This window comes from Coturnix japonica, chromosome 1 (assembly GCF_054131305.1).
Source record: "Coturnix japonica strain WE chromosome 1, WE-NBRP24, whole genome shotgun sequence".
In the NCBI taxonomy this organism is placed as follows: domain Eukaryota; kingdom Metazoa; phylum Chordata; class Aves; order Galliformes; family Phasianidae; genus Coturnix; species Coturnix japonica.
Window position 1 is genome coordinate 49818711 of NC_140663.1, and position 17146 is coordinate 49835856.

The 17146-nt window shown below is 43.5% G+C and overlaps 1 protein-coding gene across 5 annotated transcripts in view; it reads left to right on the forward strand.

Moving 5' to 3' along the window:
* ABTB3 (ankyrin repeat and BTB domain containing 3) overlaps positions 1–17146 on the forward strand; it is a 154276-nt gene that overhangs the window by 75167 nt on the left and 61963 nt on the right. For all 5 annotated transcript variants that reach the window (XM_015863770.3, XM_085539416.1, XM_015863778.3 and 2 more), the window contains exon 2: positions 11057–11206. In XM_015863770.3, the coding sequence (XP_015719256.2) occupies positions 11057–11206 (150 nt within the window). The remainder of the gene's footprint in view (positions 1–11056; positions 11207–17146) is intronic.

The following is a 17146-nucleotide window of genomic DNA, read 5'->3' on the forward strand; positions in this document are numbered from 1 at the left end:
TGTGTTTCTGTGCTATAAAGTCACAGTTCTCTCTGAATCCATGCCTTGTTCAGGTATTATGATCTTCATCATTCCCTAACTTATACAGTTCCCCGTGGTTTATATCACCGTTAGCATTAGAATATACAAACCAGGGAGCATTGTGTTGTGCCATCCACAGAGACTGGAATAAGTGCAACACTTGAAAGTGCGACATGTCAGTACTCTTTAAGAATGTGGTTGGAATTAGTTTATTTAGATTAGATTCATCTTCAGTTCCACTGTCCACTAGAGCACGTGCTGCTCCTTAGTCAGCCTGCCTGTTAAGTAATGCAGCACACTGCAGCCAAGTCTGGAAGTTTCAAAATATCAGTTGGATTCTTTCAGTCTGCTTTGAAGAGGAAAGGCTGAATAAAGCTAAGGGATGTAAGAGGTGAGGCAGTTAGCATGGCCTGCTGTTACAGCTACCTGCTGATTATCATTACATGCCCCTGATTTGGGTTGCTGTAATACGTTCCAACTGCATTTTCCATTTTCAAGGGCAGATGTCCCCCTCACGACTGATTTAAATATATATCTGTTTGGAACCATTTCAGCAGAGCTAGCTCAGCCATTTCCAAGGAGGATGCAGTGGGGGCAGAATCAGGGCCTTTGCTGCCCCACAGTTTGTTCTCCCTTCTAGCTGTGGTGCTGGTGTACTTCAGAAGGCCTTGAAGACAAGGAGCAGCCCAGGCACTGCCATGGATGCTGCAGCTCTGCTCCTCTGAGTGTGGTATGGGAAGAGGTGAGCCCATGAGGAACGGCACTGTGCTTTACTCAAAGCAGAGGATGAATGAGATGCGGTTGTGCCACAGACTGCACTGAAGCAGAAGGATATAATATTGAATATCCGTTTATTCCTTATCTACTGGCTAATCAGTGCACCACAGAAGGGTCTGATAGGGAGACGCTAGTATTCCTTTACTATAGGGTTTTTGGTGTTTGTGAATTTCTATGTGAATGTCTGGGTGAAGAAGTGGAGGAAATGAATAATGCAGAGGTTCAAATTTGAAGATTATGCATAGAGCGAGAACAGATTTTGACCTTTAACTGCTCTGAGAATAAATGCACAGCTTTGTCTCGGAAAAGTAATAGAGGGCATCATTTCAAAAAAACAAAATAGGTATTTTAGGAGTAAGACTGTATATCTTAGTGCCATAAAACTCTGAATGCACAAATTGATACCCTGTGGGGGATCAAAGGAAAAAAAATTAACTCCCATTAAATAATTTTTAGAAGTCTTTCTTCAGTTAATGTGGTAGCCCCGTAATGAGTTCATGCACCTGAACGCAGCTTTATTATAGCTGGGTGGGGGAAGAAAGCGTCTATGAGCTCTGTAAAATTGGAATTACTTGAAATGGGGTCAGCCGGCCAATCTGTGGGGCAACCAGTCATAAAAGTCTGCCAGAGATGTAGGCTAATGTCTCTTCTCGTAAATTTTATTCATTGTCTGTAATGATTTTACCATATATATATATATAAATATATGTACATCTAGTCTAACCTTTACTGGTCAGAACTGATTTATTGCTGTAGGTATCTATATCAAAGGTTTGGATGCCAAAACACGTGCTAATGACAAGCCATGTCTACATGGTAAGCCAAGTGGAATTTTTGAAGAACGTAAAGGTTGCATTTAGAAAGGACTGTCCCCTGGCCGCCATCCAGGCTTTCCAGTCAGCGAAGTTTTTAGGCAAGTTATTGGTTTTAAATACATGGCAAAAACCCCTTGAAGCATGTACCGAAGGCAGAGCCTTATTCTTTTACTGAGGTTGTGGGGAGAAGGATACCCCAGACCCACACAGCTCACAGCCATCCCTTCTGGAGCTAAGGGAGCTCATCTGCTAGAAAACCCTCAGATCATGCAGCCAACCTGGGCGGGTGGCTGGTAGGGGGCTGTAGGGCACATCCTATCCATGACTGCTGATGAGATGGCGGTGGTCCTATGCCCTCTGCCTTCGGGAGAGGGCGGTTTTCGTTCAGTTTCCTCAGCACTGCTCTTTGCCAGGTGGGTGGGAGCGTGGTCAGTGCTCAGGATGATGGGATAATGCCCTAGGGCCAGTAAATAGGTGCACGTGTTTCTTAAACAGCTCTGCTTTCATTAAGTGTGGGCTTTCCTGGGGAGGGTGGAGTGACTGATCTGATAGTCATCTGCACAAGCGGTTGAAAGGAAATTCTAATTACTCAACCTTTGCTGTGGGCTCCGCATGCTCCAGTTTACCCAGAACTCATTGCTCAGGGATAAAACCCAACCTTGACAAAGTCAGTAAGTTCTGCCTGAGCTGCCTGAATTTCCCCCCAAAGCACAGCTCTGTGCCCTACTACCACAGCCTGGTAAGGATGGATGCATCACTGCTTTTCATGTATGGACATCTATGTAAAGATGCACATGCAATTGTAGAGCAACTGCACACAGAGCACAGGAGCTCTGTCCCACACTTCTCTGTCCCGTTTGTGGCTGCTGACACCATGCCTGCTTGTGAAGCATAAAGGATTTGGTTGGTAACTGGTCTGGGAATGCCCCGTATTCAGTCCGAACACTAAATGTCTTTGCCATTATGTATTATTCATGGCTTTTGTACAAGCTGATGATGTTTTGAGGTGAAGGGAGAAATTCTGCCAAACGATCCCTTCTATAAAAGGCATACTGGTCTTTACAAATATTGAAGAAAATGGGGGAGGTGTTTTTTTAAGGTATTCTTAATATTCTTGCCAAGTGTATTGTATAGTACTCAGTGGAACTGCTCAGAAATTGCAGGCACATCGGTGTTTTTGAAATGATGGGGCCAAGCCTTGAGGGGATCCAATGCTTAGTGACTATGCCAAGTGAATGGAGGTACACAGAGAAAGCGGTGGAAAAAAAATGCTCTGTTGCATCAAGCATTTTGCACTGCCATTCTGTAGCTGCATAACCTGGTGTAGGAGTTTGTTTGGATAGTAGGTCTCACAAAAATGGGGGATTATGTTCTTGCATGGGGTTATTCATTTGTAATTTAAATACTCAGCCTCTGTTCTTGAGAGGTGCACCGTAACCACAGCATGGTTACTAGAAACTTGTAGCTCCTAAAAACCAGTCTTGGACACAGCTGTCTGTGATGATACCTGATGAGCTGCTGGTGTTTTGTTGATCACATAATGGATGAGCCCCGGCTGGGCTAGGAAAGATGCCTTATCGGCACAGCTGGGCTTCCGTGCCGTGCATGCATTCCGGTCGCTGAGCAGGAAGTCGTCCGTCGTGGCTGGGCATTTTGGAAGGCTGGTGGTAATGAGTGGTGGAAATTGCGGGCTCTAGGAAAGCGTATTATGCTATGAATCACCGAATCCTCTTGTTCTGCTGCTATCAGGTGATGGGTCTTTTTCTGGGAAATAAAAAACTGCTAATGCATTCTTGGTCATTTTCAGTGACTCAAAGGCTTAGACCTTCTACGAACTCTCAGCCTAAAGGGGGATTTTGCCTGTTTTTAGCCAGACACATCCTTGCATGAGTTAGTACTGCAGTGCATTCCCTAAGTCCATATTTATTCCAACGTACATCCCTTCCCCCTGTATGTGCCCGGCACTTTGAGTGCTGCCTGGACCTGGAAGAGGCATCTTGTGGTCAGGCTGCGTGCTGCAAAATCCAGATTCATCCCTAAGTCTCCACCCCAGCCAATACTGCCAACACATTCATCATTCTCTTTTCTGCCTGCAAATTTCCCACAATCTATCAACTTTTAGCTGGTGTAGAGACACTGAGGGCAGCACGTATTGTATTTATTTGCATGTAGCAGAGAAGAAAGATGACAGCTGTAATTATTATTATTATTTATTTACCTCGATGCCTCCTATCAAAGAGTGTGATAGAAAGCCTTTCTCCTCCACATTGCTATTTCCAGGGCAGCATAGCTCAGACCCGGGTAATCTAGAGCTGTGTGTGAAGTAAATGCACTGTGTCAGCTCAAACATCTCTGTGCCAAAATAATCCCAGCTTGCACTGGAGCTTTTATGACTACTGTGACAATGGAATAGCCCGGCTAATCACAGCGTGCTGCTGAGCAGCTTCCTGTTGTAAAGTCCACAAAATGCTACTTCATGGTCAACAGGGAGAGACGTGTTGAAAATCAAGGGTAGGTAAAGGCACGTTAGTCTCCTTCCTGTGGAAAAGGAGGGAATGTGGTTTCACATTGGGTGCTGCTCACTGGGCCATTGGTAGGTGTTGGCTGTCCAGCCATGGGTGCACAACATTGAGCAGCATTGGCTGCTTCATGCCGAACAGAAGGCTATGAGGGCCATCTCATGCCCAACAGGAGGATCTCAGGGGCCACTCTTGGGCCCTGGTAGAGACCTGGGGAAAAGCACAAGGAGATGGATCTCCATTACTTCTCTTGTTTATGGACAGGCTTGCTTTGTGTTTGCTCTTCTTTTCCTTCAGTGGTGGTTTTGAGTATTTAGAAGTTTTGCAATTGATTTTGATGGGATCAAGGTTTTGCTTTCTTTATATCTTAATAAAAACAAAGGTAAAGCTGTTGCTGCTGATCTGGGAGTTTCGTTTTTGTGTTGAGAGGGATCTAATCTCCTGATTCTTCTTTCTTTTGTAATTTATAACCTAAACAGTCAAATCCGTCCTGCGTTCCACTTGGTTGTGCACCACTTAACCGCTTGGTACCAGCAGAATATATCCTAATTTAGTTGAATTGTTGTTACTTCAATGCCATTTAAAGCAGCAGTGATTGCATCTCATTATCATTAGGCTAAAGCGATTGCCTTAGAAGGCTCCTAATAAGGAGAATGTCCCAATTAAGTAGAATGTGTTGTGCTAACAAACTCCTTACAAGAAAAGATGTCACAGCCGTGCGTAGCAATATAATTCTATTATCTCATCTTCCTATAACATCTGTTCTAATAACTCACAGAGGTATTCTGCTTTGGATAACGATCATCCATTCTGGCTTCTGATGAAATCAGATCCAGCCCAGCTGGGGTACTGCCCTGAAAACGATCATGCAGCTTTGGAAGAAACTGCTCTCCAGATATGCAGACAGTTGCTGAAATTTCCAGTTGCAAGGAGCCAGAGACTAAATTGCTAAGACGAAACCTCCGCACTTGGCCAAATGAAATAACGAAGCTGCACTCGCACAGCTCAGATGATTGCAGTTGTTCTGGTAGGATCCCAGCCCCTACGGTTTGCACAACTTCTGTTTGTCGTTCATCAGTGGCTGCTGCTGTTGATGACTTTGTGGCAGATTTATTAGGATCCCCTGTTCATTGTAAGCATTTTTCATTTGCTCTTCTACTGATTTTTTCCAGGAGAGAAAGGGTGATCTCTTGTGGTTAAACAGCATAACTAGAGGCCTTATGCTCTCTTCCTGCTTTTCTCTGACATTTCTTATTTCACCTTGAATTAGCTACTAAGCTCTGCAGTGCTTTACTTTCATTTCACATATAAACTGGACGTGCATATTATTATAGCTGCTTAGCACCAGAGCCTGGAGGCTAAGTGGAGAGCTGGTACTGCTTCTTAATGGCTTTGGGTAGTAGGTGTTAAAGACGCACAAAGCAGCTTTACTTTCCTGACATGCATCTGATTCCTGCGCCTGTCCCACCTTTCCTCATTTGGGCTGCTTTGTCTCCTCTGCAACTTAGATTCTGGAAACTTTTTATCACCTTCTGGCTTTCCCAAGTGCTTTGCATTTTCTCCACGCGGAGCCACTCCCTGTTATTTAACCAGGCTGGAATGCGTGGAAAGAAGACACTTTGCACTCCTTGCCTTGAATACTTTCCGCGCCTTCAGTTAACTGAAAGCGCTGGTTGATATGATAAGCACTAAGGTTTTCCCCATAGTCTCATTTCTGTAAGGAGAAGTCAATATGTTTTCCATCTGCCTTGCCTGTCAGTTTGACAGGCTGAGTTTGGGAGTCATGGTTCAGGTTGCCTGCTGTTGGCATCCCAAGTTGGAGGGAGCTCCTGCATAGTTGGAATGAGTTAGAATTCACCATCTCATGGAGTTGGACTCAAGACTGGCATTGACTGGAGCAGTGAGCAGCACTGAGTTTTGGGGGCATTTGAGGGTTAACTACCATTTTCAGGCTCATTTTACAGAGTAATTTGCCCAGTACCTACCCAGCACTCTTAATCTCAATAAACTTATGGAAGAATCCATGAGGTGGGAGTATAAGAAGTCTTCCAGATATGTATGTTTGTTTAAGATGTAAGAGATAGATAGAGATATCAAAGATGCTTTGAAATATTTTCTACTAAAAGTGGGAGCCGTTAATTAAAGAAGTAAAAACGAGTATCAGCAAAACCTTCCATCTTCTATCTAGACTGTACATTCACATGTAGGGTAAAATCTAGCAGTATTCTCGAATGAAAAGGATAAGAATGTGCAAAAAACTGTTTTAGTCTTTACAATGCTTATATTTTTAGTCAAAACAAATGTGTTAGGTTCCTGCTAGATGCCTCTGCGTTCGTCATTTGAATTACATTGTCTAGTGGGCACTTATATTAATTTAGTGCCATTGGAAGTTTGTTTTGGTTTAGACCATGGGATTTGAAGGAGAGAGAAGACAAAGAATCTGATAAATAGATCTAAATCTCTCCTCTCAGTGTCTCATTCTTCTAAGATGGACTCAGTGCTTGAACTGTTTCTTTAGCAGGGGAAGCTGGTATGGGACCAAACTTAAGGATGTAACATGGCTTTACCCAAAAAATACTTTCCATTCCAAATAAACAGACTTGCCATTTCATTACTTCTCCCATTCATGGTGGTGTAGTGTGCACAGAAGACTGCGTATACCAGTTTTTTACTGTTGTGCCCTTTGATCTGCCTTTGCCCTGTGAAAACAGCTGGGTGGTGACAACAGCAGACCATGGGAAGCCTCCAGGCTCCAGTGTTGAAGTGGATGTGAAATCCTATTGCCAGTTCTGACATATGGACACTGTAGGTGCCAGCGCTCCAGGAATCAACTGTTTTGCAACACTTACAACAGCTGGCAGATAAATAAATGCTGATACCTGTCTAAATAGAGGAACAGTGGAGAAGGCCTAGATTTTTTTTTTTATGACTTCTTTGTCTTTAGGTGAAATTTGGGCTACAAACCCATGCTTCTCCTGCTCTGAAAGCTGAGGAGGTTTCCCATCTGCTGTTGTGTTCAGTGTTAGAGCTGCTCTGGGCCCTGGGACAATTTCTGCCATGTGGGAAGTTAGTGGGATATGTGCACACCTCTGCCATGCTGCAAGGACTGTACCCACAGCTCCATGCAGGAATGTGCATGTACGTGTTTCAAAATCTGTCTTCCTAGCACAAGAAATGGGAATTTGCATGGGGAAACCGGAATGGAGCTACCAAGTACCTCTATGAGGTTTGAAAGACTTGGTGCTTTTATAAGTTCAGGCATCTTCAATGTCATTTACTGCAATACTTCTTTGGTTTGGGATTTGAGCTCAGGCTTATGTTTCCACTGAGCCCAGAGGGCAGGAAAAATGTAGAGTGTATTGCGCATCGAATGCTCCCTATGATGGTTGTATTTTTCTCCCTGGAGATTAGGGAGAAGAGCACTAGGAGCTTGTTGCTGTGAGTTTTTTTGGCATGCTACTGATTTTAAAGTATTTTTGTTGTTTCTCTGCAATCTTGTACCTAAGGGCTGCAAGGCAAGCTGAGGCCAAGGGCAAATCAAAAACAGCCGCTTATAAAGCAAACTTTGGGTTTGATTCATTCTGGATGTTTTAGACAGATACCTGCCCCAAGGATCTTACGGCCAAGCATGACAAGAGGTGACAGAAGCCAAACACAGAGGAGAGCTTTGGTTATTTCTCGTTGCTCCAGTGATTCATAGCAGTCATAAATGCAGCGCATGGCTGCTGTACATCACCATGGGCATGGAGCAGCAAGGGGCATGTTGCGTGTGGCCCCACATTCGTCCTGCTACAACAGACTACTTGATTTCTACTCTAGTGAATTGGAAGGAAGATGAGGAATAAAGTAACGGGCAAAGAAGAGCACAGGGCTGAGTAACCATGCAGAAAGGAAGGACATTTAGCAATGCCAGGAGAGAGAAAAGACAGATATTGTAGTTATTTCTGAAGATGCAGCACAGAAATCTTTGGCTTGGAATGGCAGCGTCAGCATCAACAGTCAAGAGAGCAAAAAAAGCAAGGGAAAATGCCCTGTCTTTCAGGCTGCTGGAAACATGAGATCCTTACCTATGCTTCAAGTATAGTGCAGTGGGGCTGAAGTCGTGGCTGACAAAGCAAGTGAATAATGCCAGTCAGCAGGGAATTAACATGAGGAGGTTGAACTGTAGCCAAGCCAGCGAAAGCAGGTGATGGCTATTTAAATGTTTCTATTTATATAACGAAGGCATTTATAATCACAAAGATTTTACCTTAACTTTTGCATTCTTCTTCAATTCGGTATGCTCCCTTCTTGCTAGGGAGCAATTTCCATCCATAGTCATTCATCAGCACCTTTGAGCTTTACGTGAAACACTGATAAAATAGAGCAAGTTTTTCTGCCAAAATGCATTTTTGTAACTTTTCTTCAATTATTCTGGGGGAAAGCAGTTGAAGCAAGGAAAGGGGCAGAGTTGTGTGCTCCAGCATAGAATTCCCTCTCTCCGTTCTGGCAAAAGAAAAGAAATGCTCTCCAGCAAAATGATGAGAGTTATAAAAAATCTTCCAGCACACCACTGGTCACCCGCTGTGGTCAATTATAGTTGTGAAGCTGGCGTGTAAGTATCAGATGTTTGGCTACCGCATGGCTTTAATCATGTCACACTCAAGTGAAAAAACCCTTTGGCGTGACACATCCTATAATTTGCTAAGTTTTCTAACAATGGTACATTTTGCATTTCATTTGCACTTTTCATCTGAAAACCTAAGAATACACTCCCCTCGCTATGGAACAGAGTAATTAATCATCAGGGCTGTTTGTAAGGGAAAGCACGGCTGTGGGAACAGGCAGAGACAAAATTGAGAATAAAATATCTGTATGCCATCACTCATCGCTCAGAGACCGCTTTCCTTTGTGCCTTAGGATGCTAAACCATTTCAGTCTTGTTCATAAAGGTACATTAAAACAGTGTAGTTGGTTTTTTCCCCACACACTTTAACATGTATTTTCACTAATTATTTTCTTGTTGGGTATTCTTTTCCTTCTAAAGATGACATAAAGTTGTTGGTACTATTTCTTGTTTTTAGAGGTCTTTTAGAGTAGGGCATTAGATGTTACACATCTGTTTTCTGCAGGGAAGACTTCCAATTTTGTCTTAATTTCTATCCATTAAAATTATGAAGAGTAATCTAAATAAATGAGCAATATTTCAGGGAGAGAATACTTATTAAAGTATGCAGGCAAGTCTGCGTTCTAAATCCAGGTGTTGAACATCTCAAGATCCATGCGTCTACAGAATAAAAGTGTTACGCTAAGAGTTGATTCAAGGCAAACACTTAAGTGATCAGAAGTGAATTTGGAAAGCTTGTTTGGTAATTTTCGATTGCTCGTTCAATGTTTTTTCATTGCTGCACTTTTTTACCCCTTACCTCAGTGCTTTTAATTCCTCAGACCCCGACGTCTGAGAAACATCCTTTTCCAGGAGCACTGACTGCCTGGCCTTGAGGTGCTCCAAAGCAGTGATGTTTGGTGGGTTGTTTAAATGTGAAAATATACAAGGGGTTAAGGCAGTAATTCAGCAAGGGACTCAGAATGTTGTGTACCTACTGCTTACCAGAGAAATTGTGGATGACCCATCCACAGAGGCATTCAAGACCAGGCTGAATGGAGCCCTGGGCAGCTTGATCTGGTGGGTGACAGCCCTGCCTGTGGCACGACGTTGGAACTGGGTGGGCTTTGAGATCCTTTCCAGTCTAAACCATTCTTTAATTCTATGATACTAACAGAATTACTGATTAATAGGGTTAGTCACCAGTTACTTCCTGAGTTCTCCCTTCTGAAGACATATGTCCCTTTTTCTTAAGGCATTTTGTAAAGTGTTTTCTTGGTCCTTAAGGGGGAACTTCTCCCCTGTGCTTAAATGGAACAAAGAGTACAAGCTAATTTAAAAAAATACATTTCCTACTTTTATTTTATTTTCAAAGCAAATTGTTGCAAATCCCACAGTCAGAGATAGGATGGGATTTAATTGCCACGAAGAGGTACAACCGCACTGCCTCCCAGGGATGCCCACTTGTGTGGTCCCAGAGGGATCTGGAAGGCAATACTATGGATAAGCAAGCATGGCCATAGTTGCTTGTTCTCAGACCTCAGGAAGGGAGCAGCGCTTACTATCCAGGCTGAGCTTCCATGTATCTGTTACTCGAGGATGGTAATGAAGCATTTACTGTTCTACATAAGTTCTGTTTTGTAGCATGACGGTGATTTTGATTAACAAACAGGTGCCCTCTACCTCTGAGTGTACAGATATCGTGGCAGAAAGTGACTTTTGTGCCTGCATGGATGTGTATTGACAATTTTTTTTATGTCAGTACCTTGTTTTTGCCTTCTCATAAAAGTTGGCTGCTTTGAGGGCTTCTGCGTGATGGGCTTTTGAAATCTATGCAGTTCAGTTGTCAGGAGCTGTGTTTGCAAAAGAAATCCAATAAACTCATCAATGGCACAGCAGGCATCTTGATCCTGTCCATTATTTTGGCAACTGTCAGTGGAATTCCCCAGACAGGAAAGTCCTGTAAATGTATCAGCCTCCTTGTGTATATTTTTAACGTCAATCTCGAAGGATTCCGTTGCTGAGATACCGTGGTTTTGGAGTAGTTTCTAGAAGGCTTCTTTGGAAGGGTTCTCTTGACCTCCAGCACAGGCAATTACAAGGGATTTTCTGTAAGCATTATCCCTTGGTGACATCACCAGTGACTTGAGGATATTCAGAAGAGTTAATGAGGGCCACTTCTGAGAACATGAGTCATCTGTGACATTGAGTTACAAATGCTTATTGTCTTTGTGCTCTACTCACATGGGCCTTAGAATGTTCAAAGAATATGAGGTGGTGACAGCAGTAGTGACTGAAATTACATGGAAGTTCTTTTGTTATTTTTTTATCCACTGTAGGTGTTCTCTGCCTGCCAGACAGCTTGAACCTTCACAAAGACCAGCAGCGGTCAAACAAGCCTGGGGAAGTGCAGATGTTCAGCCAGTCCGAGCTAAGGACCATCGAGCAGTCTTTACTGGCTACGCGTGTGGGGAGCATTGCCGAGCTCAGTAAGTACAACGCTGTTTATAATGCTTGGATTTCTTTCCTCAAAGTAAAACAAAGCCACCTGCATTGTCTGGCTGTGCAGCAGGAAGACAGGGGCACACATGAAACTTGAAGCTGGAGCCATAGGAGGAAAGAGGTCTTAGCAGTGGCTACCGCTTCTGTGCGCACACTGCTCTTGTTTTTGAAGGTGAGGGATCCTTGAGGTGTTTAAAGAAAAGGTAGATGTAGCACTTAGTGGCATAGTTTAGTGGGCAATATTGGTGGCAGATGGACGGTTGGACTGGGTGATCTTAGAGGTCTTTTCCAACCTGAATGATCCTGTGATTCTATGTTTTTATTTCATCTTCTTTATATTATGCTTGAGAGTACCTCACGGCTTTGCTACACTTGCAAATATCTGACATACCGATGTCCTGTTTTGAAATGGGCAGGCAAAAAGATAGAGGTTGCAATACATTAAGGCAATAGTCACAGGCTGAAGCAGAGCTACATCCATCTGTGTTACAGGAGAGGTCCCTCGCTCTTCCTTTCTTTCTCCAGTTTTAGCAGAGGAAAAGAAAAAACACCACTCAAACCTGAAGCAGAGCAATTAGCACCTGGAAGACAAATAATTTGTTATTAATCAAAACACTTGCAGAGAAATGTGCCTAATTATTATACCTGAAAGCTTTGATTACAGCACAGATAAATTATTTACTGTTTTCTGAATGCTACGTGGCTGCTCTGATAGCAGGAGGCAAACGCCATGTAAATCTTCATGCAACATGGAGCTTACAGTTAGCAAAAGTGCCTTCTTGGGATTTTTTATTAGTAAAGGAGCCTTCCAGTCACATTTGTGGTATAGAGAGACTGAGTGATGGGTGGGAATCCAGATGTTTTTTGTTTTCCTGAGCTCCACTTTGAAATTCTGGGTAGAAACTGTAGAGTCAAATGTAAAAACATATGCAGCTCAACTTACTGTTCTCAATGTTGGATTCTGTGTGATCAACACCAAACAATACACATTGTCATCTCAGGTGCAGTTTTTCAGCCTTTTTTGTAACAACAGGAGCAATGAAATGCAGCCATTTCATAATGTCAAGGGCTCAGTTTAGGTGCTGTTTACGAGCCCAGTGGATGCACTTTGAATGTTTATCTGCAAGCCGCAATAGACATTTCTGTTTTCAACTTGCTAATTTTCCTCTGTTCTGGTGAAATGTCAACAAGCCAAGAGCTCTTACATGCCTTAGTGTGAAGTGTTGCTCAGTCTCTGGAATCAGGTGTTCAGTGTTATTCAAATGAAGTAATTTCTGCTTATTTATTTCACACGTATGAAATACACAACAGTACTTTCTGTGTGCCAACTAAATTATTCATGATACTTCTCCCTCTCTTAAAGTACGTATGGTTGTATTTTAATAAGTATGTGATCTGTGGATATTTCAGAAGGTTTCTTTTTTTTTCCATCTCGGGCTATTTTGTACCTCTATACACAAGACCCAGAATCTTTAAGACCCCCCTCACCCTGGTCAATACAGTTTGCTCTGTACGCATTGTTGACTCCAAACGCAGGCAGAGCACTCTTCAGGGTGGCCAACTTGAAGAACACAACGCCTCAGTGGGAGTTAGATGCAGCTGTCAGAGAGAGCTTGGCACACAGCAGGCTGACAGCACTCCAGAAAGCCCTCTGGACAACAATGAGGGCACCTCCCCATCCTCTGCAAGCAGATGCATGTCGTGGAAGAAATCGTAGGAGTAGTGGTAGCCGGCAAAGCTTGCAAGGTTTTCTGTTCAAGCGGATAGAAATCTGTGTTGTGGAGCGATGCTGGTGCAGAGGTCAAAACTTTATTCTGAAACATCGAGGGAAGTGCTGGGTGTCAGTGAGCAGAGCGTGGTGGATTTAAGGGAAAATCATTAAACAGATAGAAATGTGGGGATACAAGAGGTACTGCGGCCTGTCTGTTCAGCACTTGTGTGTCTGCCTCTGGATCAGTGCTGGCTGTGATTTGGAGGTTACTGCGAGCCATGGCTGTGGAAGGAGGCTGGGGAAGCAGCAGCAGGGCAGAGCCATGGGGAACACCTGGGCATCACAGTGTATCAGCAGGACTGGGGAAGTGGAGGAAGATATCTGATTGTCGTGGGGTGGGGTAGTGGTTGTAGAGCCTTAAAATTGGTGCTGTGGTATGAAAAGGGGATATAGCAACTTCAGGCATGCAGAAAGTGGGATGCGTTACATATATAAAAGCCCCTGCTCTTGTGGGGATGTATAAAGTTAATGGGCAGAGAAACAAAAGGGAATTAAGAGCATAGTAGCTGTGAAGAGAGGAATAGGATGAAACCAGGGGTGAGTGGCAAGGATGAAAGCTTGACCTGCTGTGGTAACAGAGCAGCAGGACTCAAGTGTGTGTATGTAACATCCCATGGCTTGCAGTGTTCCAGGACTCAGGATTTAATTTGTGTTGTCCATAACTGCGCAAGAAACAAGGGTAGAGTGATCCTTCAATATCGAAACTTACGTCTATCTCACAGGTTAATTGAATGAGATTTCCTATAGTTTATCAACATTGACAATTAAAGCACTGAGAGCATACAGAATAACTAGATTTAACACATATACATTTCATTGGAGGAAAGACATCCCTGACTCTTCTGCCCAGTGTGCTCACATGTAACAGTGTGACCAGCTGCCAGAGGCATGGAGAACAGGAAATCAAATCTATCCCTTTGAAGATGACAGCTGGCAAGCAGGGCCTGCTTATTGGCCAGCATCTGTATTTCTTCTGCTCAGGCCTTCTCAGTTTCTTCCCAGTCTTTGTCCCAGGTGGAAAATAGAGATAGTTAATCATAAATGAAAAGCATTGCATAGTGTGGTATCCCCACCTTCTCCTGTGTGTGGTACTTTCTGGTCTGCTACTTTCGTGTTATCTCCTGCACATCTTCTTACTCCCTTTTTCTTTCCTCTTCCTTTTCTGTCAAGGGCTGACAGCTGGTTATGCAGGGGAGGGCTGAAGATTTGCTGGGGGAAAATTTTCACCTTTTGGCTGCAGCATGAAATGAATTACTGGTGTCACTTACAGCAGTTTAAGCTACTTGGTCTGGCTGTGTCATTCCTTTAAGTAATGCAGAAATTGTCTGCTGTGGCAGACGAGTACTATATCTACTGTCATGCCGATGAGGAACTGCTGCTTAGGATGCTGTGGTAAGGGCTTTTGAGGACATTTCTGGGGACAACTGAACTTCTGTATTCACGTTTCCTGAAGCTGGCACACCTGGATTGGTGCTGTTTGTCAGGATCTGTTGGTGGTATCAACCAGCAGCCTTTCAGCCCCAGATCTGCAGAGCATGCCGATGGGATCTCTGTGCTGCAGTGTGCTAATCCCACTAGGCTTATACACCTAGGGGGATACAGGGTGGGTGGGAGGTGTCCAAAAATTCCTTTCCTTATTGCCCTTGCCTGGAAACTTCAGTATCCATCAGTGGTGATACCTGTGGGTGAAGTTTATAGTTATCTGGACCATGATATTAGCATTAGTTTATTCATTTTTGCTGTTAGCACATTAGAAAAGGCTGTTTAGGTGAACTGTGTCTCCCCAGGGCTGACAGAGGTAGGAGAGAAGGTGGGGAATGGTGGGCTGGGGAGCACAACTGTAGTGGAATGCTAACACAGTCCACTGCAGAGAAGTCTGACCTTCAGTGAGGTGTCCTCAGGTGTATCCAAACTTACAGATGCTGCTCTGGTGCCCACAGATCCCACCTGCCACTACAGTGTGGCATTACCTCTGCTGTTATCTCATGGAGTCAGCAGGTTGGATGCAATGACATGGGCATGGATTGTCTCTGGGATGTCCCAGCACAGCAGAGCAGTGCTGCTAGCTCTGTGGTGCTCTCCTGAAAATAGGAAGAAGTAATACTGCTGACCTATGGAAAACCAAAGCAAGGTTTTGTCTCTGGGATTCAAGAGGAGAACATAAATAGAGACCTAATTCTGTAACGCAATTACTGAGGTAATATGTGATTCTGAGGAAAAGGCTTGAAAAATTAATGTGAAACCTTATTCATTAAAATATAATGAACATGGCAGAAAGTTAAGGAACAACAGTAAATTTTGCCTATGTTATATTGGCATTTTAGTATTCAGGAATTGTAATTGCCTACTACAGTGTGTTTTAAAATAATGTCATTTGATTTGAAATGCTTATTATATAGAGAACATTGGGAAGAACTGAAGCACAGCTAAAATAATAGGATTTAAAAGAGCAGCTTGACAATGTTTCACTGTTTGTTCTCAGAGAAAATATTTCCAGACTAGGAGAATTCTTCTGGATTTTGTTTTTCTCTTTAGACAGAAGCAGATCTCTGCTTGAGGCCTGCTTTGGGTCCAGGGATGGCCAGGTCTCTCTGGCCGGTGAGACTTGCTATCCAGTCTTATGCAAACCATGGTGATTGGTAATGGGGAGGTGTTACTCTTGAGCATTAACTGGGATGAGTAGGTGTTTTTATTTTAAACTGGGGTAATCTGAAGATTGAGATGTAACTAAACCCTGCTGATCTCAGCACTTCGTAGTCTTTGAATGATGTTTAACTTAAACAGCTTCCAACTTTGATGTTCGAGCTGGTATTTCCTCCACATCACCACTCAGGTCTCACTGAGGTTTTTCTTTTCAACATTGGAAAAATGCTACATCTTCCCATCATCCTCTCTGTGCCTCCACAGTGCTGAATGTATGCATTTCCAAAATAACAGACTCCCAGTAGATCTTGGCACACTCTAGGGATGAAAGGAAGTTTTACTGCTCCAGTGTTAGTAGAAATGTGCTTGTACATACCAACACTGTTTTTCATTTCTGCTCTCAGCCCCAGCCAAGGAGATGATGAAAGTCAGCATCCCCTCCCTTGTCTTTTCATCTAGTCTCAATCCTGTACAACTAACAGGGAGGAGGGCTGCAGGAGCCATACAAATTTATTCCTGTATTGTAAGTAAGAGGTAAAGTCCAGGCTTAAGCAAATGCTGGGATAAAGGTGATTGCTGGAAGGGTGGCATCTGAAGGAGAATTGTTGTAAGTGCTGTGCTCATTTACTGCCAGAGCAAAAGCACTGTTTGTCAGATATTTTTCTTAGACTAAGCAGCACTGTAGAGAAAGACCAGAGCTTTTTTTTTGATTAACAGTTCTCTTCTCTCAGTGCAGTGCAGAGCTAAGCAGAGATACTGGCTGAATCCTGAAATTCATATAGCAGTGCTTCCTTCAGTGCAGAGTTTGACCACAGAGCTGACAGCTTTAGTGGGTACCCCTTGGATGTGACAATACGGCTGTTACTGCTGACAGTACAGTCATCATCTTGTTGGATGGGGGAATTCTGGAACTCCAGCCCTCCACCACTCTCCCCTGAAAACCCAACGAATCAGCTCAGGACACCCCTGCAAAAATCACCTTTGAGGTACAAACTCTTAACACTTTCGGAGTTCGAATCCCCCCTGTGGCGCAAGTGGTAGAAGTGCCGCTCTGCTACACAGAGGCTCGAATCCCGGGGGCTGGACTTGATGATCTCTAAGGTCCCTTCCAACCCGCACGAAACTATGAAACTATGAAACTATGAAACACAGCATTTTCCTTTCTTCAAGTTTGCTATCATCCCAGCTTGTGCTTTGCAGACCACAGGCAGTCAGCTGGGGCAGAGTGATATGTTTGTCATGGCCTGCTCAGGCATGTGGGGCTCATAATTCAGTGAATGGGTCCACATAAGATCAGAGAAAAAAACAGTTATGGTGGTCCAGAAAGGCAGAGTGAAAGGCTCTGCCTTAGGTTAGGAGATGAACTTCTCAGTCAAAGGCTGTTTTGTTTGGAGCTGACATTGTATGAGGGAAGAAAAATGTAAACATTATGCTTGTCTCATTGGATAGGAGATTTTGAAAGTAAGAATATTATTATAATAGGTATGTAGAATTGAAAAGGTTTAATCATTAT